Genomic DNA, 23349 nt, shown 5'->3' with positions numbered 1-23349 from the left:
GTGGCCTCACTGCGCAGGCGCCGGACGAACGCGGGCGGAGGAGAGGCGGGGTAGAGCGGGGGGCGTGGCCCTGGCAGGGGCGGGGCGGGGCGGGGCGGGGCGGAGGGCGGGGCCCGGGCGGAGGCTAGACTCCCTGGAGGCCGAGTCTCCGAGCGCTTCCCGACTCCGACGCAGGGGCGGCAGAACGCAAGAAGAATGAGGACGGGAAGGAGGACGGGAAGGAATGCGTTCTGGCGAGGGTGGGGCCCTGTAAATCCATTTCCTCTTTCCTCCCCTCGGTCCCTCCCTCGCGGTCCCCTGAGTCGCCCGCCCCCTGCTGGATGCTGGCAGGGACATAAGACACCGCCAGTGTGAACAGGTGTTTTCCTGTTTATCGAGGTTGTGGAGTAAATCCGCTCCCCATCCCGCAGCCGGGTCCCACCACTACAACCGGCGGCTCTTGCGTTCATTTTTCTCCGCCTCACCCCCAGAGGACCCCATCCTCCGAGGCTCATGGGTGATGGCCGCGTCCGGAGGGTGGGGAGCTGTGGAGGAGCATGTGGCTGGGGATGGCTCGAGGTTAAAAAGAACGGTGAGCGAACGTGGAAGAGGGAGAAAGTAAGTGAAAGAGAAGCACTGTCCTGGCTGAGCGTAGACAGCTGCGTGTGGCTCCAAAGAGGACTCGGAGACAGAGCCAGCCGAGGAGCGGAGGTTCCCAATGGGAGAGGGCTTCCAGGAGGGCTTTACGGAGGTGGTAACCCTCCCGCTGCGTAACAGATGAGGACTTTTGGGGAGCGGGAAAGCATTCCAGGAAGGGGACAGTGTTAGCAGAGGCATGGAGGACAGATGCAGCCAAGCGAGTGGTTGGCAGGCTGCCAGGAGTTTCTGAGCCTGAAGGGAAAGTTAGAGACCAGACCCGGACCTCTAGAGATGGATGTGGCCCTGAAGGCAGCCTTCAGCCTTCAAGCCTGGGCGGCAGATGCCAGCACCTGTTGCAGAGACTGGACTGGAGGGGGCATCAGGGAAGCTGTGGCCTCAGGTGGACAGGTAGTGAGGTCAAAGGACAGTGCTAGCTGGAAACTTGGGGAGGGAGGCAGGTTCCCCAGTACCACGGAGTGATGGATGAGGAGGCGTGAGACCAAGACATGGCGGTGGACAGTGGGGCTATCCTTGTCACAAGGAGCCTGGAGCAGGAGCAGGTTTAGGGAAAGACAAGACCCACCATGGCCCCAGGACGGTAAGGAGGCTGCAGATGTCCAGCTGAGGGCCTTTCTGGGGGAGTCATGCACTTCTGGAGGTGATACACCGAGTCAGAACAGGTGTGGGGAAAAGGAGGGTGGGCTGAGTGCAGAGCACAGTGGTGTTCTGGGGCACCCAAAGGGGACAGGAGAGGAGTCATCTCAAAGGCCCAATGGGGCCAGGGATAGGGGAGGCCTTTCCTCGGGGTGGCAGAAGCCAGCCTGCAGTGACTGAGGTGTGAAAGGAGGTGAGGACAGAAAGACAGGCTTCAGAGGCCCAACCTCTTAGAGGACAGATGGGACGACAGTCTGAGGGGAGAGGCTGAAGGAGGACACCTCCAGGATAGGAGAGAGGAGCTGGCTGGTGGGGAGCATGAGGATGAGTGAGGGGAGGAGGTCAGGAGCAAGGGGGGCCCCTGGCCAGGACTCAGGGGCGAGGACATGCCCCAGTCTTCTCTAAGCTGGAGGGACCATTATCTCAAAATCCACCTGGATCAAGTCTGTGGTTCCCCCACAGTAACGTTCACAAGGAGAGGAGTGGCAAGGTGGGGGAGGCCTCAGAAGTGGGGTGTCCTGCCAGGGATGTGTTTGCTTCCTAGCAAATCCTCCATTCCCCGAGGTTACGAGCTTTATCTGCTCCTTCATATCTGTATTCCTGCACTGCACCGAGAACAGGGCTGGCCTGGTGCTCAGTAGGTGCTAAGTAAATACAAGTTGAGGGAATTGGAGTAGAGAGAAATCAGAAGCAGAGAGACTGGTTAAAGGGCTGATATAGGGACTTCCCTGGTGGCACAGTGGTTAAGAATCCACCTGCCGGGCTTCCCTGGTAGCGCAGTGGTTGAGAATCTGCCTGCTAATGCAGGGGACACGGGTTCGAGCCCTGGTCTGGGAAGATCCCATATGCCACGGAGCAATTAAGCCCGTGAGCCACAACTACTGAGCCTGCGCGTCTGGAGCCTGTGCTCCTCAACGGGAGAGGCCGCGACGGTGAGAGGCCCCTGCACCGCGATGAAGAGTGGCCCCTGCTTGCCACAACTAGAGAAAGCCCTCACACGGAGGCGAAGACCCAACACAGCCAAAAATAAATAAATACATAAATTTATAAAAAAAAAAAAAAAAGAATCCACCTGCCAATGCATGCCACGGAGCAACTAAGCCCGTGCACCACAACAACTGAGCCTGTGCTCTAGAGCCCATGAGCCACAACTACTGAAGCCCACACGCCTAGAGCGTGTGCTCCGCAACAAGAGAAGCCACCCCAGTGAGAAGCCCACGCACCGCAACGAAAGTAGCCCCCACTCACCGCAACTAGAGAAAGCCCAGGCGCAGAAATGAAGACCCAATGCAGCCAAAAATAAATAAATAAATAAATAAATAATTTATTTTTTTAAAAAAAAGAGTAGCCCCGCACACTGCAACTAGAGAAAGCCCAGGTGCAGCAACAAAGACCCAACACAGCCAAAAATAAATAAATAAATAAATAAATTTTAAAAAAGGTGGAGCACTGTTGTTTAAAATAAATAAATAAATTTATTTTAAAAAATAAAAGGGCTGGTATAGATAATGGAAGATTTGAAGTCTCAACACAACAGAAACATCTTAAAGGAAAGGACCAATGCATTTGCCTGCACAACAGTTTGATCACAGCCATCCTAAACAAACAAAAAACAATTGAGGAAACTGGCAGCGAAATTGGGAGCAAGTGGCAAATAGTATATAAAAAATCCATACAGGGAACTCCCTGGCGCTCCAGTGGTTAGGACTTGGCGCTTTCACTGCCAGGGCCAGGGTTCAGTCCCTAGCTGGGGAACTAAGATCCCACAAGCTGCGTGGTGCAGCCAAAAAAAAAAAAAAAGGTTATTTTCATACAAAACAATAAGAAATGATATTGATTCCATTAATTAAATGGAAATGAACATGAACAGTTAACACTCAAAAGAGGACAAAAACAGGGACTTCCCTGGTGGTCCAGTGGTTAAGATTCGACGCTTCCAATTCGGGGGTCACAGGTTCAGTTCCTGGTTGGGGAACTAAGATCCCACATGCTATGTGGCACTGCCAAAAAAAAAAAAAAAAAAGGAGGGACAAATACATAACTTAATACCTGAGAGAATCATCAGTATCAGTGAAAGTAAAAAAATGCAAATGACAACATATATCAATGAATGTATTTGCAACATAACCTACAAAATATTATTATTCAAAATGTATAAGGGATTTTTTTAATAAAGAACTTTTAAAAATCAATAATTAGAAAGTCAACCAACCAGAAAAATGGTAAAAGGTCTTTACTACGAACTCACAGAAGAGGAAGTCCCAGAGGGTGTAAACAAAGGAAGTAGAGTTCAATCACATTAAAACTCAGGAAATGCAAATGCTACACCACATTTTCCTACATTGTTAAAGAAAATATTATTCTGACATTTGTTAAAGCAGTAAGAAAGATTATTCAGGAAGACTATTGCAATCAGGGGTTGTCAGTAGGGGAGAGCTCAGGCTCAACTCTGGATACAGCAAAGATAGCTGGGGATGTAAAGCAAAGGAGCAGGCTGAGGGGGTCGTTGGATGTAAAGTTTCTAACATGAGGGACTTCCCTGGTGGTTCAGTGGTTAAGACTCCACGCTTCCACTGCAGGGGGCACAGGTTCGATCCATGGTCGGGGAACTAAGATCCCGCATGCCGTGCAGTGGGGCCCCCCCAAAAAATTATTAACTTGAGACATCAAGGGTGGGGGATTCTTACTACACTGGCCCAATGGGGTTATCCAGAGGGGAGGACGAGGAACTTGATCAGATTTCAGGGGTGGGGGGGATTCTCCTTGAACTGATTGGACAGAATGGTTTGCCTAGGCTGGGCTAGGCAGGCCAAGAACGGGACAAGTGCCACAGCGGAGGCCTAGTCAAGAGCACTCAAAGGAGCTGACTAAAGTTTGCTCAAGGAGAGTCTTTGTCAACATCAACCTGGCAAAATATAAAGTAGGGGGAGATGAAGCAGCAGTTGGTGAGGGTGGGAAAGTACGTACATTGCTGATGGAAATGTAAGTTGGAACAGCCAATTTGGAACTTAGTAGTGGTTTAAAAATATGCCTGCAGGGCTTCCCTGGTGGCGCAGTGGTTGAGAGTCCGCCTGCCAATGCAGGAGACGCAGGTTCGTGCCCCGATCCGGGAAGATCCCACATGCCACGGAGCGGCTGGGCCCGTGAGCCATGGCCGCTGAGCCTGCGCATCCAGAGCCTGTGCTCCACAACGGGAGAGGCCACAACAGTGAGAGGCCCGCGTACCGCAAAAAAAAAAAAAAAAAAAAAACATGCCTGCAAAATCTTTGACTCTCCTCCCTCCAAAAGGTAAAACCCAATCTTCCTTCCTCCCCTTGAATGCGGGCTGGACTTAGTGACTGGTTCTAAGGGACAGAATGAGACAGAAGGAAACATGTGTGACTATAAAAGGCATTGCACCTTGTGTCTTGCTCTGTCTGTGGGCCATGAGCCACCATGTCATGAAGACACTCAAGCAGCCCTGAGGAGAGGCCTGCATGGACCTGAGACCTCTGTCAAAATCAGCACCACCTTGCCAGCTAGGAGCAAGCTGCCTTGGGAGCAGATCCTCTACCCCAGCCAGGCTGTCAGAGGACTGTGGTCCTTGGAAGGAATCCAACATCTGCCTGGAACCTCAAGAGAGACTGAGCCAGCACCCGGCTCAACCTCTCCTGAATTCCCCACAGAAAGGGTGGAAGATAATGAATGTTTATTATTGTTGTTTTAAGCTACTTGGCTGTGGTGTAATTTCTTATGCAGCAGCACTAGATAACTGATACCTAGAACAATTGGTAGTAGCTATTAACATTTAAATAAATGTACAGTGGCTCTCTGCAAGCCAACAATGCCACTTCTGGGTATCTACATTGGAGAAATACCCCAGATGGAAGTGAGACAGCGTAGTGGAGGATATTCACTGTGGCATATTTTCAATTGTGAAAAAGCAGAACCAAAGTGGATGTGAGACAGGAGGGAAGGGGGCAGGGCACAACCTTTAAAAGAATGACACAGCCATCGAGGATATAAACTGGTTAGAACCAACTAGGTCCAAAACAGTGGTAAGTGTGTCTTCCAGTGAACCTTGAGCCTCATTATATGCTCAATATAATACATTAGCTAACTGACACAGCCACCAGGGCCAGGACAGTTCCCAGGCCGACCATAAAAGGCCAAAAAGTGGGCAGTGGTCTAATTCCTGGAAATCCCCGCCCCTTCCCCAAAAGAATTGAAATAATCCTCCTACTTAGCCTTTGAAATTACCCAGCCCTAAAAACTAACCACTCCCACAGCCCGGAGCCACTCTCACTTTCTGAGAGGGACACATTCTGTCTATGGAATGTATACCTCTCTAAATAAACTCGCTTTCACTTTACTGTGGCTCACTCCTGAATTCTTTCCTGCATGAAGCCAAGGACTCTCACTTGGCGGCCAGTCCCAGGGACTCGCCCGATTCCTGGGACATGACCATCCTCTCACACCCCCTTCTCCTGCAACATCTGTCCATAAATAAACCGGGCTGCATCGGTTCTGTGGGATGACCTGCAGCAGGTAATCTAGGGGCTGTGATGTAGCAATGACTCTTTTTTTTTTTTGGCCATGCATTGCAGCTTGTGAGATCTTAGTTCCCTGATGAGGGACCAGGGATCGAACCCTTGCCCCCTGCAGTGGAAGAATGGAGCCTTAACCATTGGACCACCAGGGAAGTCCGGCACCCACCCGCCAGCCTTTTTTTGGAAGCTCAGGTTCTTTATGTCTTATCACAGAAAGAATTCAGTGAGAGACAAAAAGTGATAGGTAAGAAGTGGATTTATTTAGAGCAATACACACCCCACAGACTGAGTGTGGGCCATCTCAGAAAGTGAGAGGCCCTGAAATATGGAGTGGTTAGTTTTATTTTTTAATATAATTTATTTATTTATTTTTTAAATTTTTGGCTGTGTTGGGTCTTTGCTGCTGCGCATGGGCTTTCTCTAGTTGCAGAGAGCGGGGGCGGTGCACGGGCTTCTCATTGCGGTGGCTTCTCATTGCCGAGCACGCGTGGGCTCTAGGCGCGTGGGCTTCAGTAGTTGTGGCTCACAGGCTCTAGAGCACAGGCTCAGTAGTTGTGGCGCACGGGCTTAGTTGCTCTGCAACATGTGGGATCTTCCAGGACCAGGGCTTGAACCCGTGTCCCCTGCGTTGGCAGGTGGATTCTCAACCACTGTGCCACCAGGGAAGCCCCTGGGTGGTTAGTTTTTATGGGCTGGGTAATTTCATAGACTAAGGAGTGGGAGGATTATACCAGCTATCTTGAAGAAGGGGCGGAGATTTCCAGGAAGTGGGCCACAGCCCACTTTGTGGCCTTTGATGGTCCACCTCAGAACTGTCAAGGTGCCTGTGGGTGTGTCATTTAGATGCTAATGTATTACAATGAGAGTATAATGCGGCTCAAGGTCCACTGGAAGTCAAATCTTCCACCATCTTGTGCCTCGTCGGTTCTAACCAGCTTTTGTCCTGTCCTCAATGGCTATGTCATTCTTTTTTTTTTCCCCCCCCCGGATGCGCAGGCTCAGTGGCCATGGCTCACGGGCCCAGCCGCTCCGCGGCATGCAGGATCCTCCCGGACCGGGGCACGAACCCACATCCCCTGCATCAGCAGGCGGACTCTCAACAACTGCACCACCAGGGAAGCCCCCTATGTCATTCTTTTAAAGGCTGTGCCCTGCCCCCTTCCCTCCTATTTCAGATTGGCATATGAACTTTTTTCTTCTTTTTAATTTATTTATTTTATTTGTTTATTTTTGGCTGCTTTGGGTCTTCGTTGCTGCGCGTGGGCTTTCTCTAGTTGCGGTGAGCGGGGGCTACTCTTTGTTGCGGTGCGCGGGCTTCTCCTCAGGCTCCAGGTGCCCGGGCTTCAGCAGTTGCGGCTCGTGGGCTGTGGCGCACAAGCTTAGTTGCTCCATGGCATGTGGGATCTTCCTGGACCAGGGTTCGAACCCGTGTCCCCTGCACTGACAGGTGGATTCTTAACAACTGTGCCACCAGGGAAGCCCTTGGCATATGACCTTTTTTTTTTTTTTTTTTGCGGTACGCGGGCCTCTCACTGTTGTGGCCTCTCCCGTTGCGGAGCACAGGTTCCGGACGTGCAGGCTCAGCGGCCATGGCTCACGGGCCCAGCCGCTCCGCGGCATGTGGGATCTTCCCGGACCGGGGCACGAGCCCGTGTCCCCTGCATCGGCAGGCAGATTCTCAACCACTGCGCCACCAGGGAAGCCCTTGCCATATGATCTTGCTGTTAAAATTGTGTGTATTTTACACCCATTACAGTTGTCTGTATATAGATTTGCCCATGATGTAGTTCTATACTCTAAATTATAATTAAAACTCTGGTTAATAAAGAGTTGTTAATACTTGAGACAATGCTTCTGCTATGATGTAGGTTTAAATACAGGATCCAGATGGCATCCAGCTCATGACTTGTTTTATTTTTTAAACTAATGGTGGGGTAGGGGGAAAATTTACCTAAATATGAACATTGGTTGCCTCAGTGATGGGATTTATAATGTTTGGTCCTTTCTAAAGTTTCTACTGTGTGTTGCTTTTAGAAGCAATAACTGCCCCCCAATACCACACTCATAAATGATTTCAGGCTCCAGGCCGAACACAGAAGAGGGGTTACATCTAGCAGGTGCTGGGATGGAAGTGAAACAGGAGGGAAGTGGGCAGGGCACAACCTTTAAAAAAAAATGACATAGCCGTTGAGGACAGGACAAAAACTGGTTAGAACCAACGAGGTCTAAGATGGTGGAAGATTCACTTCCAGTGGAACTTGAGCCTCATTATACGCTCCTTGTAATACATTAGTATCTAAATGACACACCCACAGGCGCCATGACAGTTCTGAGGCTGACCATGAAAAGCCAACTTCCTGGAAACCTCCGCCCCTTCTTCAAGATAGTTGGAATAACCCTCCTACTCATTAGCCTATGAAATTACCCAGCCCATAAAAGCTAACCACCGCATATTTTGGGGCTGCCCTCACCAGATGGACCACATTCTGCCTATGGAATGTGTATCTCTCTAAATAAATCCACTTCTCACCTATCACTTTGCCTCTTGCTGAATTCCTTCTACGCTGAGACGTAAAGAACCTGAGCTTTGTTAAATCCTCAGACCAGGTGTGCGATATCAATTAAAAGACAGTGGGTTTGAGTCCCAATCTGAGTTTTGGCTGGGTTCAAATCCCATCTGAGGTGTGCAGTTTCAGGAGGGGCAGGTCAGCACCTTCCAGGGACTGAGCACCAAAGTGAGGAGGGGTATCAGAGGGGTCCCTACGTGAGGCTGGAAGGAGAGAGCCAGAGCCTCTGAGAGGGTGTGCGAGGCTCTCTAGGGGGAATATTCCTCCACCTGCGAAGCTTCCAGCTCCTGCCTCCTGCAGGGCCCAGGATGGTGTCCACCAAATGTGTGGCCAGTGACAGGGTCTAGCTATGGCAAGGTAGCCTCAGGAACCAGCAGAACAGAGATTTAGCCCAGCCAGGAGCCCGCCCCAAGTGGTGTGGGATACAGTCACACCTCTGGCCAGATTCAGCTTCCTCCATCATTTCCTCCCCAGGGTCTAAACCATGCAGGTCCATTTCAGGATCGACCTTCCTGTGGCCTCCCTCTTTCCCCAAGGCCAAGAGGTCTGTAGCTGTCTCTACCTCTCTTTCCCTAGTCACCATCCAAACTCTAACCAAGGTATCACCACCTCTGGGCCCCAGAGGAAGGGATAAGTAGAAATAGAAGACTGGAGCAAACACCAAAGGGGGTAGCACTTAAGTTTATCCCGATGACAAATTCTTGACAACATTCTGGACCTGTTTGTCTCAGGGCCCAACAGTAAGGACAGGAGAGAATCACTGGATTGGAGACATACAATATCCATAGCCAATATTTAATTCATGAATCACTCAGTTTATTGCACACAATTAGCACACGACACAGGTTAGTTGAAGTAGGGAAAAGAGGGTCACAAACCACTCTGAGGAGAAGTCAGGAAGGAGGTGTCTCTGCACAATCAGGGTCTCCAGTCCAGCAATGGGTCTCTGGATAAGCAGAGTGGGAAGTATCTCTCTGGCAGCCTCCATCTGGAACACTTTGAGTTACTCAGCTTGGTGGTCTCTTTTTAAGGAGCAACGGTTATGCCCAGGGGAGGGGATCTCGCCTTTATCAGTTGCTCCTTCTATTCCAGTGACATAGTTGCCCAACAGCTTTCTTATCTAAAGTAACACTCTCAGTTTATCACAGACACTGCCAGTTCTTTAGTGATGTTTCAAAACAACTAATATGGAAATTCACATTGGCCACTGTGACTCCATTTTGAACTACTAAACTTAGCTTAACATACCTTAAATCCTATAGGTTTCATACACAATGAGTAGGAATCATAACATAAAAGAAATCACATCCTAACAGGGCCTCTGTCTGTCAGTCTGTCTGTGAATCTATGTGCCGTGCTCTCTCCACCTTCCTAGAACCAGAGTGCAGGGACTTCCCTGGTGGCGCAGTGGATAGGACTCAACGCTCCCAATGCAGGGGGCCCGGGTTCGATCCCTGGCCAGGGAACTAGGTCCCACATGCATGCTGCAACTAGGAGTTCGCATGCTACAACTGAAGAGCCCTGGAGCTGCAACAAAGGAGCCTGCCTGCTACAACTAAGACCCCACGCAACCAAAAAAAAAAAAAAAAAAAAGAAGAAGAAGAAGAAAAAGAACCAGCGTGAAGAATAGGGAGAGATGTCCTGGGGTCCCCGTTAACAAGCTCACTTGAGTTGGATGTGAGGTCCATCCTCTTCTTCCAAAAGCCCCAAGGGTCTAAGGATTTGACAGTGAGGACCGGCTTTGCCAATGGAGTTATAAGACCAAAGTTTTCCATAAATTGGTAAATGGAATCTGCAGGGCTGAGGATTTAAATAACAAAATGCATCTGAAGTCCAAATACAGTATAGGACACACCGCGGTTACACCTTTCCAGTGATTCACAGAGAGACATTTATAGGTCAACTTAAAAATGTTCATGACAGTGGTGATGGTTGCACAACCTTATGAATATGTGAATATAGCAAAAAACACTGAATTGTACATTTTAAAAGGGTGAATTATATGGTATGTGCATTAGATCTCAGTTTTATTGAATGTGCAAGAGGGATAGAGACAGGGTGATGAACCATTCTGGTCAGCCTGGGGGTCGTCAAGACACGGACTTTCGGAGCTAAAATCAGGAGAGTCCTGGGCAAATCAGGACAAGTTGATCACCCTAGGGACAGATTTTTTTTTTTTTGGTGGCCACGTGGCTTGTGGGATCCTAGTTGCCCAACCAGGGATCGAACCTGGGCCCTGGCAGTGAAAGCACGTAGTCCCAGCCACTGGACAGCCAGGGAATTCCCAGGAAAGAATTTTTAAAAATTATTTTAGAAAGAATGAGAGCAAAAATATTTGAAGCTGTGAACAGCTCTCCTATCAATGCAAAACCTGAAACCTGAAGGCAAGAGGGGCCCCTTTGGGGAACCTGCTCACTCCTTTCACTCCCAGTCCCTCCCCCACACCCCCTACTCCTGCCTGGGGCTCAGGGACACGGGGTGGACACAGCCCCTCCTGGGCCAGGCACTTATTAGGTGTCAGTAGGTGCCAGTTCACTTTCTGTGAGGCCCATCTTGGTGACTGTCTATTTAGCACTTGGGGACCTAAATTGGGCTTAGGATTTTTGTCACCTGCCTTCCCTCCGCAGGGCCACAGACAAGGACGCATAGGTTCAGTCTGGCAGAACTTTTATCCTCCTAAAAGTATCCTCAGGCTTCACCCCCTGTCCATTCCCGCCTGCCTCCAGCTCCCCTGCCTCCTCCACTCAGCAAGTTTGTGCGCTGTCGGCGAGCATCTGGAAGGTGTTCTCCTGTTGGGCCAAAAAGGAAAGCCTGTGTCTAAAAATTAACAGTGTAGTTTGGGTTCCTCACATCTCCAACCCCTACAAAATATAGCCATTGGTGGGATATGAGATTCCAAAAGTCTAACGGAGAGAAGCATCGTCTGGTCCCTCTTGGGATGCGGCGCTAGAAGGCAGCCTCCGGGAAGTAGGGCCCGGATCGTGCGGGCACAGCAGGGGCACAGCAGGTGGCTGATAAATCTCTGATAATCTCTCCACGGCATCCGCTCAGGTAGCGGGCGGCCGCGCGCGGCCTCCCCGAGGGTTGCGGATCCCCCGGACTTGCAGAGCTAGCCCACAGTAGGGCCGCACGCTAGGCACTCGACGAGGTGCAGCTGCCGTCAGCCTCGGGCGGCTGGGAGCGCGGCGGGGGTGGGGCTCCCGGGCGCCCGCGGACTCCATTTCCCACAGGCCCCCGCTAGCGCCCAGTTCCCACAATCCCCGCTCCGCTTCCGGCGCGGCCGAGACGCAGCCGACGGCTTCCGGGTTTGGGCCTGGAGCTGCGGTTGAGGCGGCGGCTGCCGAGTAGGGCGCGGGCGGTGGGAGCGGGGTACCGGCATGGACGTTTCGGGGCAGGAGACCGACTGGCGGAGCCCCGCCTTCCGGCAGAAGCTGGTCAGCCAAATGTGAGTAGGGGCCGGGGCGGCGGCGCGACCCCCGGCCTTCCCCTCAGCCTTCCCCTCCTCATCCTTCCTCTCAGCCTTCCTCGCGGAGGGGGAGGCGCGGCCGGACCGGGGTATTCCGGGCGCCGGATCGCGGGGTACCGGGGCGCGACCCTCCCCTCTGTCCCCTCCGCTCTCGGCCGCCGCGGTCGCGGGTTAGCGTTCCTGGGCCGAACTCTGCCAGCCGGCGAGCCCCGGCTTCTGAGTCATCGTCCTGAGCTTTCTCATTCGTCATTTGTGTGCTTGGGAGGCAACCTTTCCCCAGCTCTGCGCCCCACTGCGGACGGAGGAGGCCGGGGCCGCCAGTGGCGGCTTCTGCAGGTCTGGGCGCTTTGCGATTCCTCCTCGGAGAAAGCGCCTCGGGGCGAGGGCGGAGGGGGTGGACAGAAGGGGCGGTGGGGGCGAGAATCTACGTGTGGCCCCCTCCCCCACGTGAACTTCGCCGGAGGGTGGCAGGAAGAGGCTGTCAGGAAGCGACCTTCGGTCGGGAGTGGGAGTGAAGAGCTGGGGTTGGTGCCTCCTCTTCAGTCTCAGCTGCTGAGACCATCGATGCAGGGGCTGCCGGGCGCCCTGGGCTTCGCGCGCAGAGCTTCCGCTCCTCCGCACCGGCTGCTTGTTGGTTTACTGTCTTCTACCGGGCTTGCCGGACCGGCGGGCTGTGCTGGCGGGGATCAGCCCCTGACCTTAGGGGACGCGCCGCCGCCAAGGCGCAGTTACAGGGCAGGCTTTCTCCTACTGGAATTGACAGTTTGCTTGAGCAGTTGGGGAGTAGGCGGCGAATAAACTGAGTCCCAGAATGATAAGTAGGAGTGTGAAGGGCCATCACTGCAAGCTGAGGAGTGGGGAGCGTGAGTGCCCACCGCGTGGAGGACTTCGTGCTAGGCTGAGTTCTGGGGTTTGAGGAGATGATCGTGCAAGGAGGGCCAGCGGGGGCTGACCTGTTAGCGGTGGGAGTGCTGTGCTGGGGAGATGAGCCTCTGTTTGGCATGGGGCCTGCTTTGAGGTGGTGAGATGCCAGAGTTGGGAAGATCCCGAGTCCCCGAAGATAGATCAAGAACAGAGGAGAGAGGCCAGTGAGGCCCATTATGAGAGTTTTGAACTGTTGGGGTCTGGGGACCTGTTGTTTTTCATGCCTGTATTCCCCCTGCTAGAGCACTGTGTGTCACATCGCTCCATAAAATGGTTGTGGAATGACCTAGTCAGGCAAGAGATTCTAAAGGGCTGCATTAGGCAGTGGTAGAAACTGAAAGAAGAAGATGATTCCAGAGAAAGCAGATAGCGAGCGCAGATGGTCCTTGATGACTAATTGGATGGAGGGGGTGGGGTACAGCAGTGTGCAAGGAAGGAAGTGGGGCGGAAGGCTGGGAAGCTCTCAGTCCAGTGCAGGCAGTGGGGAGTGGAGAGCTAGGCTCCGGGCCCTGCGGTGGAATCGTCTGGGGACAGTTGTGCCGATATTGCAGAATCAGTGAATGTTGGAGTTACCAATCGATGAAATCTTGAGGATTGACCTACTTAAGGGCTCTTGTAAGAAAGGCCCCCAGGGCAGAGAGTCCTCTTTGAGGGAGCCCGGAATTTAAGGATGGGAAGAATGAGTTGCCACCAGAGGAAACGGGGCAGGTGGGGGAGTGTCAGAGGGCTGGGGGGGCCATTGAAGAGGACCGACTGAGTACTTATTGATTCAGCCTCCTTCTGCTTCTAGAGAAACTGGATTCTTTTTTTTTTTTTTTGCCAGATTGCTGCTATTACTCTTCTGTTGCTGCCAACAAATTGTGTTGCTTAAAAACAACACAGGTGTATTATCTGACAGGTTCTGTAGATCAGAGGTCTAAGTGGGCTCAGCTGAATCTTCTCCTCAGGCTCTTACAGGGCCGAAATCAAGATATTGGCAGGTGCATTTCTTCCTGGAGGCTATGGGGTAGAATTTGCTTTCAAGCTCATTCAGGTTGTTGGCTAAATTCAGTTCCATGGCGTTGGAAGACTGAGGCGAAATCGTTCCTAACTGGCTGTTAGCCTTTCCGAGGTCAGTCTTTGTTCCCAGGGGCTGCCTCCATTCTCTGTCACACTTTCTATGTGGCCCCCTCCAGCAAGGGTGAGCTCTTCTGCCCCATTTCTCTGCCTTCAACCAGAGAAAATAATTCTCTACTAAAGGCTTGGATTAGATTGAGCCCACCTGGATAATCCAGGATGATGTCCCTACTTTCAAGTCTATAACCTTAATTACATCTGGAAAGGCCCTTCTGCACCTACTGTTGACGTGTTCCCAGGGTTAAGGCCTGGGCACTCTAGGGAGCCCTTTCGCCTGCCACCACTGGGATGAGCAGTTTCAGAGGCTTTCTGCCTGACATCATGTGGGTGTTCTCAGTTCTCAGATTTGTGTGTTTTCTCTCCAGGTTTCACTTTGAAAGCTGTGATTCTTGGTGCCTTGATTTATTGTGTTCACAGCATGAAAAAAGAAGGTCAGGATACCTGACATGTTGTTAATTCTGACTTTCTCCAGTGTTTATGCTGTTGTGTAAAGTTGGCCGACTTGGGAAATTTTTTTTTTTTTTTTTTGGCCGCACCACACGGCATGCGGGGGATCTTAGTTCCCAGACCAGGGATCAAACCCGTGCTCCCCTGCATTGGAAGCACGGGGTCTTAACCGCTGGACTGCCAGGGACGTCCCTCGGGAAATGTTTTGAACCGAGGTGATTTACAGTTGAATGAGGGAAGCCAAGCGAAGACCTGGGAAGTTTCAGTGGGAGGGGAAGCATCTGAGAGCTGGCTCCCTGTCCTCACCTGGCTCTTGAGTAGCTCCGGAGAGAATAGGCTGAATAAACGGCTCCTGGCTTCCACTGAGGAAAAGCAGTTTGGAGTTGGGGCTGGTTAGGAGGGCCCTTGAAGGGACTCTAGTGCAGCCTCTTCTTAGCCCTGCACTGCCTCTGCCTCCTCCGGGCCTCCCCGGACTTCTGCCTCCACTCGCTCACCACTGCCCTGCTGACAACCCATCAGTGACTGTCCTCAGAGTCCGAACAGAGCTCCAGATGCCCCACCCCCACCCCAGCCTGGCCTAGCCACCTCCTCTCATACCCCCACCCCGTTCCACCCTCTCTGGTCTTTCAGCTTCTGGAGCATTCCAAATTCTTTCTTTGTTCTCTCCCTTTAAACAATTTGTTATCGAGTATTTAAGATATTCCACAATGGGTAGACTTCCCCTCACTGTATTCATGACTAGTTCCTTTTCCTCGTTGACATGTCTGCTTAAATATCAAATACTCAAGATCTTTTTCTGCCCACCCTGCCTAAAGTGGGCCACCCCCTGATATCTTGTATCTCAGCCCCTTTGAGTTTCCCTTAAGACTCCAATCCTATGAAGCATGGCACCTGGCGTATAAACCACTTGCTGAAGAGTGCAAGAGTAGACATTTTCCTGGGTGTTGTGTGTGCCACCTTCTCAATGACAGTGGCCTTCATTACCTGTGCCAGCATCCATTGTGAAGCTTGGGAACACCCACTTTCTCCACGTGTGAGCTGAGTGACCTTGCATACGTCACCTTTCTGGGTCATCTCCCTCATCCATGTGAAGGCAGGAGTCCAGTCTGTCTCACAGGGGTGGTGGGAGGGAAAAGGAAGAGACCTCCACTCGCGCTCTAGCAGAGGGCTCGGGACTCAGTGATGTGTCCCCTGACGCCCCCTCCCCAGTCCCTGGCAGGAGAAGGAGGCTTAGGGAGTGAAGGTGGAACCTCTGAGTCTGGTTAGGGGATTGATGACACGGGAGCCTCTGGGGAGGGTAGTTGTGAAACTCTTGGTGGGTTCAGATGGGCTTTTTGTGGAACATCCACTTTCCCTGCAGGACCACAGGAGCAGCCCCCCTTAGAGCCCCTGAGCTGGTCACTGTGAGGGCCTGCCTCCTGGGGTGTTGGGTTAGTGTTGAGCACGCGTGTCTGGTCTGTCACCTCCCAGAGAACAAGCGTGTGTGAGAAGTGAGCAGCGCCTCGTATGCCATGGGGTTGGCGAATGGTGAATACATGAAAGGACCACTTTGATCATCTCTTCCCATCTTAGTCTTGAGACTTGTGCCTCCCACCCCTCAGTACAGCAAATTGCATGTTTAGGCGTGGAGTAAATAAATGTCTGCTGGGCTGAACAAATCTCAAAGGGAGGACACCCTTGGGGAGGGCAGCCCTGATCAGGGTTCCAGTCAGGGGCCACGAAGGGCTGAGGGAGTGTGGAGCAGAGTGAGGGCAGACCGGTCAGCTGCCTCTTCTGCCAAGGCCCCCTAGGGAGGTGTGAGCTCCAGGTCGGGAACCTAGGAGGTGTGGAGATTTCAGCCTAGACCAGAAGGAGAAAGTTGAGTGCTATTTAGCCAGAAACAAAATAAAACAAAGAAGAAAAAGCAGAAGAGAACAGACAACCAAACAGCAACTTCCAAGGGTCTGGAGAGGTCTTCAGAAGGACGGGGAGTGTCCTGAAACTTGGATGTCCAGATCCTGCCTGTGGCTTGTGGTCCCTCACACGGGCAGAAGCCACTGAGTCTTGGCCGACCCTTTTCTGTGGCTTAGCCCACCCAGGCCTCCCAGCAGCCCTGTGCCTCCCTGGTGTGACTCTGGCCCTTGTTCTCCAGCGGGGAAGCTGCTGAGCCCACCGCTTTCTTCATAGCCCAGTTGTCATCCACGTGACTGGGCTGATGTCCGTGTACAGCCCACCTCCAGAATGTCCGTGCCCCGAGGCCAGGGGCCCTGTCTGGTCACCACAAGTCCCAGCGAAGAAACTAGAAAGTGATTGGTGAGACACTGACTTCAGAGTCCTGACCCTTGGCTCTACTGCCTCAGGCCAGGAGTGACAGTGACATGAGGGGATGGGAGCCCTCCATCATCCAGGGTTTTCTCAACAGCAGCTGAAACATGGGGGTGTGCTGTGCACCCTGCTGCAGGAGTTGTCGTGTTGGCTCACCCACCGCCTCTGTGCTGGCCCTGAGAGTGGGCGGGCGCACTTGTTACTCCCGTGTAGGGTGAGGAAACTGAGGCATGGATGCGTGTCACAGAGGAGTGCTTGCTGAACCGTAGCAGGACTGGAGAGGCAAACCACTTTTTCACCTGAAAGAGTGGTTACGCCTCTTTTGGGGAAGCGGGGAGACGGCCCTGGAAGTTAACCCAAGCCATGTGCACTGAGAGAGCCCATTGGAGGAGCTGCTGCCGGTAGGCATCCTGTTGGCAGTTTTAGCAACTCCCCATGGGTCACTGGGCCCCAAAGGGTGGCAGGCCCCTCTGCTGCAGTTGGCACAACACTGCTGGCACAGCACCGCAAGCCCCGGCTTATCTTTGGCCTCTGCACAGGCTGCAGCCAGTCCCCAGCCACACCAGCATCCTTTCATAGGTGACCCTACCCCCCTACCCTGCTACCAGCTGCGTTCCTTACATCCATTCCTGGTCAGAAGGCTTCCAGCTGTTACTGCCATTCCTGACCTGGTGGCTGTGGCTGGTCCAAGACCCATGGTGGGCATTCTGGGGTGGGAAGGACCATGACCACGTGATTATCTTCCTGCCCTGGTCATGAAGGGCAAGGGGTACCTGCCCCTGAAAAGCATTCCTCAGGGCAGTGATATTGGTTATGTACCTAGAGGGTCAATTTTTAAAGGAATTCTGCTGGATTTTTAAAAATTCAATATGGATCGTAGGACCAAGTAGTTTAAAGACCCCATGCCTGTGTGTTCACCACTCAGCTTCAAGTTGTCAACTCTTGCTTCACGGACTCCATCCTCTTCCTCCAGTCACTTTGATGCCCAGAATGTGTGCATAGCAGCCTGTGGATTCAGCTCTGAGCCGGGATCCCTCCTCCAGGGTCTGCGCCTGCCTGCTGCCCCCACCGTGCCAGGCTGCCCCAGATCCTCACAGGAGCCCCGTTCTTGACCTGGTTGCCCTGCCTCCTGCTTGTTCCCCTGCCTGAGAGACCTGTCCTTCCCGTGGCTGAGCGTTTGCAGTCCTATCCCACTTGCCCTCCCAGGACACCCAGCCACCCACCATGCCCCTCTCTTTACCCATGCTTTGTTACCGGTTTGCATCTGAATTGTTTGAACACTTGTTTCCCCCATTCTGAACCCCTCGTGGCAGGGACACTACGAGAGTTTCTGAATCAGAGTTGATTCCTGCCTCTCCAAGAGTGACGGTGGGCCAACCTGATGGGCCCTCACCTCAGAGTTGGAGAAAGTCATAGCACTGCGCATGCAGGGCTGGCAAACTGGCATCCTCAGGAGCCGTGGAACATGGGGTACGGGCTGAGTTCATTAAATAGACATCTTTGGCTGGTTATCTGAGTGATTTTAATTTTCTTTGTAATTTTTAGTATATATATGTATGTGTGTCACTTGTTAACAGTAAACATGTATTTCTTTCGTAATCAGAAATCTTTTGAAGGAGAGGTAGACCCTGTCTACAGATAAGGAGGAGGTGAGCCGTGGTCACAGGCAGCTGCCATAAGGTGGAAAGTCACCATGTGCTTTGTGTCACGGTGGGTGTCCTCCGTTGCCTGGGCCAGGTGCCAGCACAGCCGTTCTTTCCACCCCTGCTAAGAAGCATTCTGCTTTCCATCTGAATTACCTTTCCAGCTGACCCTCCCTCTGTGCTGGTGGGAGAGCATCAGCCAGACACTCCTGCTGCACGTCAGGCCCTCTGGCTGCAGTCACGGCTGGCTTGCCCTCTGTCGTCCTTTCTCTGCCCTGTCGGAGGTCTGGTCTTGGCCTCTTTCCCTCCTCATGACCCTGATGGCTCAGCCCACAGTGGTCCCTAATTCCTCGAGTTTGTAGAGCCCTTGTTGGATGCATCCTGGCATGAACTGAACAGATGAACTCTTTTTTGCTGTTTTTACACTTATTATTATTTTTTTGCCTTGCCAACAGTATTATCAATCTGTTGAGTGCAGGACCTGGTCGTACACTTCGGCATCCCGGTGAGCTCCTAGCATGGTGCCTTGTCTTAGGTGAGGGATGCAGGGTAACTGCAGGGAGCGTTGTGGAAAGCAGTGCTGAGCCTTTTTTTTTTTTTTTTGATTGAGACATTCATCTAAAGACAGGGGAGTCCAGGGGTTACTAGATGGTTCTGTTTAACAGATAAGCGAATGAGTACCTGATCCTGGAGACAGAGGAGGATGCATTAGGAGCCCAGGCATAATCATCTCGAAACCACAACCCCGTGAGGGAGGGATGTTCCCCTCCACTTTAATAAGGTATCTCTTGGGACTTCTCTGGCAGTCCAGTGGTTATGACTCCGAGCTTTCCCTGCTGAGGGCACAGGTTCAATCCCTGGTCTGGGAACTAAGATCCCTCAAGCTACGGTGGCCAAAAAAAAAAAAAAGAGTCTCTTGCTAACCTAGGCGGGGCCTGTTAATAACCGTTCCTGATTGAATGAGTTAAGTATCCAGGAGGACTAACTTATTTGGGACAGTGAGTCCTTGGAGGAGACATTTGACCTTACTTTGAGCTTTTTTTTCTGAGACCGTTTCAGACATACAGAGTTGCAGAGACAGAGCAGAGCGCTCTGGCGTGCTCTCCCTCCGTTCACCGGTTCTCTCACATGGCTCTGTGCTCAGGCTTGGCAAGTAGCAGCTGGGTGCTGTCTGGCTCCCTCCTCTGGACATGGTTTCCTACTCGCCCTGGCCCTGCGGGCTTCTCGCAGCTCTGCCTGGGACTCAGGTGGCGGAGTGGGGGCGGGTAGGGACCAGGGCTGAGGTGTGGCCTGGCTGCAGGTCAGCCTTTGTGCTCAGCCACTTGGCATCCAGTCCGGGAGAGGGGTGGCAAGGCAGAGGGGTGGCAAGGCGGGGAGGGGAGGAAGGCCCTGCCTGGGGGCTTCTGCTCTCTGAAGCGTGTGCATCCCTTGCTTCTTCCAATGCAGGCTCCTGGGGGTGTGGGGGCAGTGCTTGTTGCTTCAGAAATGGCTCATTCCCATCCCCACTGTCTCCTGTTCTCTCCCTCTTTCCAACTTCCTTTCCATCCTCATCAGAGGTGCTGTGAGAGGAAGTGATCTGGCTACTGGGTGTGGGCTGGAGCCCCTGCTATAAAGTGGAGAGAATGCCATCTTTGCCCTGAGAGGCCCTTTTGGGCCACCACAGGCCCTTCACAGCCATCAGGTTGCTGTGAGTCATGCCAGGGAGGATTCAGGCCTGAGACTGTGCAGCGGGAAATCCCTGCCAGGGGCTCGGGGTTGGAATTCAGGCCCCAGACCATTGGAGTCCAAACCCGAGGGTGGGGCTGGGGCAGTTCCTGGGGCCGGGCTCAGGGGCCCTCACCAGGCTCCCATAGCATTTCTTTGTATTGAAGTAAAGCCCACCCATGCAGTGAGCGGCCCGAGGACACGTGTCACCGTGAAAATGCCCGCCAGCTGCCCAGACTGCATCCTGAACAGGCCTAGCACCCTGTGCTTCAGCCGGTGCAGCCCCTGCCCCACTCTCCTGACTTCCGGGCCATGGAGACGTTTGTTCCAGAATTTCCTGTCACTGGAATCCCAAGCTCTGCAACCCTGGGTCTGGGCTCTTCCGTTCAGAGTCACGTGTGTGACGTTTGTCCTCGTAGGCAGCAGGGTCTTATTTATGCCATTATTCCACTGCATGACTGCGCCCCCCCAGCCCCCCACCCGCGGTACTGTCCTGTTGTGCATTTGACAGACATTGGGGTTAGTTCCAGTTGTTGGCTGTGTGAACACTGTGCCAAGGCTGCTTTGGGTCCTGTCTCCTGTGAGTACAGTACTCGCTCTCTGTGCTCTGACCCCAGGGCTAGGTGCAGGGGTGGCCTTCAGCTTCAGCACCATCTGGAAAATGATTTTCCCAGGTGATACCAGTTGACATTCCCACCAGCCACGTGGGGGAGTTGCCCTTGTTAGACATCTTTGCCCACACGCAGTGTTGTCAAGGAAGCTGCCTTCACAACAAGCGCTTTGTTAATTGTTAATGCGCACTCAGATTGACCCACCGGGTGCAGGGACAGTAGGAATGGAAGGGATGGCTTAGGAGGGACAGATCTGTCAGGAAGGAAGCTGCAGAATTGAGTGACCGTGTGAGGGAGGCGAGCCCTGATCCTGTGCTAATTTCTGAGAGGTGAGTGCAGGGTGATGAAGTGCAGGGTGTGTGGGGTGTCAACCCTCTGGAGGAGAGAAGTCCAGCTGCCTGTGGGAGAAGCAGGGAGCAGACCTGGAAGAGCGTCAGCTGCAGGAGCGCCTCACTGGGGCCCTGAGGGGCATGTGGGTGGAGCGGAGGGAGAGGATGTGGGTGCAGGGAAGCCAGTCCCCGCAGCGCCAGCACGTCTCCACCTCCTGTTTCAGTCAGTGTGTTCTGGGCTGGTGGGTGCGGTACTTCATTCTCTTCAGATAATGTTGCAGATGATTTCAAAACAGGAGGGCATTTTCTGTGATCTCTCTGCTCAGAGATGGCTGTTGCTGACATTTTGATCACTTTCCTCCAGTCCTGTTTCTTTGGGCATATGACTTGATGTGTATGTATTTTAAATATGCCAACACACACACAGACCCATGTTTCTTAAGTGGAATTAGACTCTGAGTTCGAGTGGTGGCTTTCTCACCACCAAGGTTCATCCCCTGAGGGCACTCTGGCTGGGACTTGTGTGCCCATGGCCCAGGTTCACATGAGGCTGGACACAGTGAGTCTTCTGGACCATAGGACTCTTCCACATAGTCTGGCTCTGCCTGGGTGGGGAGGGACTGGACCGACCTCTGGTTATGGGAACAGGTTTTGTGAGGCTTATCAGTTCCCACTTTCCGAGGCCCAAGCTCTCTAGGCCGAGGGAGCCTCGGAGTGCATGGTTGCTCCCCGTGTGACGACCCAGAGGGCCCCACTGCAGGGCGCTCTTGGGAGTGAGCCTCCTTCAGGCATCTCTGCACAGTCATCCTGTGTGCTTGAGATAACCCTTTTATTTCCTATCTTGTTAAAAGTTCCATTATGGACTTTTCCAAACATTCACAGAAGTAGGGATAATGGAAGTATGGTCTCCCAGCTACTTGGAGAGTTAGCATCATGTGGCCAGTGTTTCACCCATCCCTTTCCACCCCGTCCTGTACTATCTTCAGTCACTTCCCAGATACCATATGATTTTCACTGCTGGGACTCGAGTGCAGACCTCTGGAAGAGAGGGCTTTCCTCCCCCCAAATATTTTACAAAGTCACGTGAGATAAGCATTTTAATAAGCTCTTGGGTTGGTAGAGTCTGTCCTTACCACGTGGTTGCCCAGTGGTGAGTGGGACACGCTCAGGGCTGGAACCTGGGGAGCCACAGTGGTCCAAGGCCTGGAGCCCAGAGGCTACCGCCTGGATGGATCAAGAGGTCTTTCCAGCATCCTGGTTCTGTTGTGGTCAAACCCGCAGAATGGGGAAAATGATGAAACTTGTGTAGCTTCTGTAGCTCAAATAATGACATATGCTTTAAAAGCAGCGGTAGCTTCTTTAGGTGTCATTCTTTCATTGATCTAATTCGTCGAGGGTTGAGAAATCTTGCAAGCAGAAATTGGAGAGCTTAATTAAACCGATAAGAAAGTGAAGAGAAAGAGAACAGGAAGTGGTAGTAGTCTGGGATGTAGTTTGGCAAACAGGCTTCCAGCTGCAGTGAGGTGAAGCAGGCTCCCTGAGTTAAGGACAGGTAGTTTGCTCTGGTTGCAGTTGGTGACTAAACCATCTGTGTCTCATCATTTCCTGACTCCGAGCTGAAACCACCTGGGTGCTGGGGCAGGCTCAAGAGAAGACCGCCCGTTGGCTGTCTGAGCACCGGGGAAGCTGCCTGTCCTGTGGGGGGCGGTGTGCGATGGCCCCTCTTGGGTTGGTGCCTCTGACCACGCTCTGGCCAAGGGGTCCTGGGAGAACTGCAGAATGCTGGGGCAGGTGGGTGGGGGCACTGCTAATGGAGCGGAGCTTTCTGTCTCTGCGTGGACTGAGTCGGGAAGGCATAAAAAGGCGAGGGAGGCCTTTCTTCATAGCTGGCGTTCCTTGAATATTTCTTTATGGCAGAGTCGGTGGCACACTCTTTAGGTGCATTTTGTCATTTGATTTTTTTTTAATTTATTTATTTTAATTAATTTATTTTTTTTGGCTGTGTTGGGTCTTCGTTGCTGTACGCGGGCTTTCTCTAGTTGCAGCGAGTGGGGGCTACTTTTCTTTGAGGTGTGTGGGCTTCTCATTGCGGTGGTTTCTCTCGTTGCGGAGCATGGGCTTTAGGCGCGCAGGCTTCAGTAGTTGTGGCTCGCGGGCTTAGTTGCTCCATGGCACGTGGGATCTTCCCAGACCAGGGCTCGAACCCGTGTACCCTGCATTGGCAGGCAGATTCTTCTTAACTACTGCACCACCAGGGAAGCCCCTGTCATTTGATTTTTATCAAACTAATATTTGTGCAAAAATTTTAAAAGTCAAGGACTGATAACGACTTACAAGAGACTGCACAAGAGACTGCGGTGGTCCCGACGCACCGACTCACCGTGTCCTTCCCTTGACTCGGGACTTTCTTTTCTGGCCGGCGTCTGTGGTTCTAAGT

At 52.6% G+C, this 23349-nt stretch overlaps 1 protein-coding gene across 2 annotated transcripts in view; it reads left to right on the top strand.

The window, feature by feature from the left end:
* Positions 1 to 11667: 11667 nt before the first annotated feature.
* Positions 11668 to 23349, top strand: part of MED15 (mediator complex subunit 15) — a 61950-nt gene continuing 50268 nt past the window's right edge. For both annotated transcript variants that reach the window (XM_082640853.1, XM_082640852.1), the window contains exon 1: positions 11668 to 11813. In XM_082640853.1, coding sequence (XP_082496979.1) covers positions 11746 to 11813 — 68 coding nt within the window. In that variant the 5' untranslated portion in view covers positions 11668 to 11745. The remainder of the gene's footprint in view (positions 11814 to 23349) is intronic.

This window comes from Mesoplodon mirus (assembly GCF_964341445.2).
Source record: "Mesoplodon mirus genome assembly, chromosome: 13".
Classification (NCBI taxonomy): domain Eukaryota; kingdom Metazoa; phylum Chordata; class Mammalia; order Artiodactyla; family Ziphiidae; genus Mesoplodon; species Mesoplodon mirus.
The sequence above is the reverse complement of the archived record's forward strand: the minus strand, read 5'-3'. Positions and strand labels throughout refer to the sequence as shown.